This window comes from Mus caroli, chromosome 6, assembly GCF_900094665.2.
Source record: "Mus caroli chromosome 6, CAROLI_EIJ_v1.1, whole genome shotgun sequence".
Lineage (NCBI taxonomy): Eukaryota > Metazoa > Chordata > Mammalia > Rodentia > Muridae > Mus > Mus caroli.
Window position 1 is genome coordinate 66,759,062 of NC_034575.1, and position 2,128 is coordinate 66,761,189.

At 36.1% G+C, this 2,128-nt stretch overlaps 1 gene segment (V, D, J or C); it reads right to left on the minus strand.

Annotated features, from left to right (window-relative positions):
- Positions 1–793: 793 nt before the first annotated feature.
- Positions 794–2,128, minus strand: part of LOC110295647 — a 7,324-nt gene continuing 5,989 nt past the window's right edge. Inside the window, 1 exon segment of the V gene segment in view lies at positions 794–1,128. Within this exon segment, the coding sequence occupies positions 794–1,128 (335 nt within the window).

Genomic DNA, 2,128 nt, shown 5'->3' on the forward strand with positions numbered 1-2,128 from the left:
GCCATGTTGGCACATGACCACTTGCTCTTGTAGTTGGCACCATCTGATTGGTTGCTCTGATCATCAACTTCGTCTGTCATCATTGGTGTCTGAGTGTCAAGCAGGCTTAGACTTTAGCAGACTCAGAAGTTACTGTTTCACATAAGTGGGTCTCTGTAAGCAAACCATTATGGTTTGTAGATTCATTCTTCCTACATATGGCTATACATATAAGCATAAATACTAGAGTTCCATTAAATCACATGAAATATTTTTATTTTTCAAATAATTATTCTCTCTTTATTCTCAATATTTAGGAATCTTTTCTAGTTCCATAGAAATGTATGATACATCAGTGCTATGGATTTTTACCATACTGTAAATAGAATTCCAGCCTGTTTTGCTTGCAAATAACTGAGACTTATGTTAAACTGATACTAGCCCATGAGTCTCTGAAGCTGAGCTCTCTAGTCTTTGTGGGAACAGGAGTAAACTGTATGGAATTGGGTCAGACAATGCCTCAACTTAATTTCCAACAATTATAAGAATATGGAATAATCAATCATTCCTTCTGTCCATCGAGGATGAGATTTTCTCTGGTGGCAGTCTACTGGAAGAAGACTGTCCTTATGATTACACAAAGACAACATTAGGCAACGGTATACTTGAGCTGAAATAGAGTGAAGAGAATTCATAGGCTAGGGAGACTTCCAGTCTTCTTCAATATCTCTAAATTCACAGCAGGCCCCATCTGTTTTGTTTCCACTTTGAAGAAGGTTGAGGTACAACCAAAAACAGCTGAAGCAGCCCAGCTTCACACTTCTGTTTTTGCTATGGCCTGCATCATTGTGTGAGGCCAGCTGTTACGCTGTAGACAGAAATATATTCCAATATCTTCTGTCTCCACACTGTTGATACTGAGAGTGAAATCTGTCCCTGATCCACTGCCACTGAACCTAGAGGGGATCCCAGAGATGGACTGGGAAGCATACTTGATGAGAAGCCTTGGAGAGTCATGTGATTTTTGTTGATACCAGTGTAGGTTGTTGCTAATACTTTGGCTGGCCCTGCAGGAAAGACTGACTCTTTCTCCTGGAGTCACAGACATGGTGGCTGGAGACTGAGTTAGCACAATATCACCTCTGGAAGCTGGAAAAATAGAAAAAATATTAGTAGGACACAACATTGAATATAAAAGTCACTCCTAAACCTCTTAGAAAAATAAAAGACTTTCATTGTATCAATTTCTTTAAGCAGGAAGTCAAATAAAATGTGGTGCTGGTTTCCAAATAAAATAAGAAAATTTCATATTTAAATAATATCACCAATTTATTTCCATGTCTGAGCACTCATACCTGAAATCCAGAAAAGCAGAAGTCCAAGGATGTGAGGTGTGAACACCATAATGGAACTTTCCCTGAGTTTGTGTGGATCATGACACAGTCCTGATAGACACCTTCTTATAAGACTCTCAAGGGCAGGAGCACTGAGAGGAAGATGTATTTATGCAAATCATACTGACTTTATAATATTTGTAATAAGATCTGGTCAGAAGAGCAGACTCCTAGTGCCTTCTTAGAATATTTATCCTCTTGCTGGTTACCTGAATAGATGTTGAGCTTTAAAAGAGACTTAGCTTCTACTTACATGCTTACATAATTAGCATAGTCTAAGGAGGTCTCTGGGATACATTTAATAGTTTAAAATGAAAATCATCTCATATCCATTGTCTTATTCCAGGCTTATAATGTTTTCTTTGATGTTTCTTTACAGTATGGGCTGAAGAATCTTTAAGAAACTGAACATTCAAAGTAGCATAACAACATGTAAACCTAAATGTGATATCACACTATCAAAATTTCATTAACAAGAAGTAAGAAATTCAGTATGTCTTATGAAGACAAATTTCTCCAGAGGGGGAAATGAAATCCTTATAAATGTTTATAATCTGCCAGAATAAAGAAGATTTTAAAATATATCAAATTTTTGATATATCAAAATATTTTTAGCACTTTTCCAATAAGTGCCAAATAGTACATCTTCCATGTCTTTCTAACAACAGTGATGAGGAGTACTACAGATGTATTTCTTGAATGTTTAAACAAATCACTTCCATAGTACATGTTTTTCTTTTTTTTTTTTTTTTTTA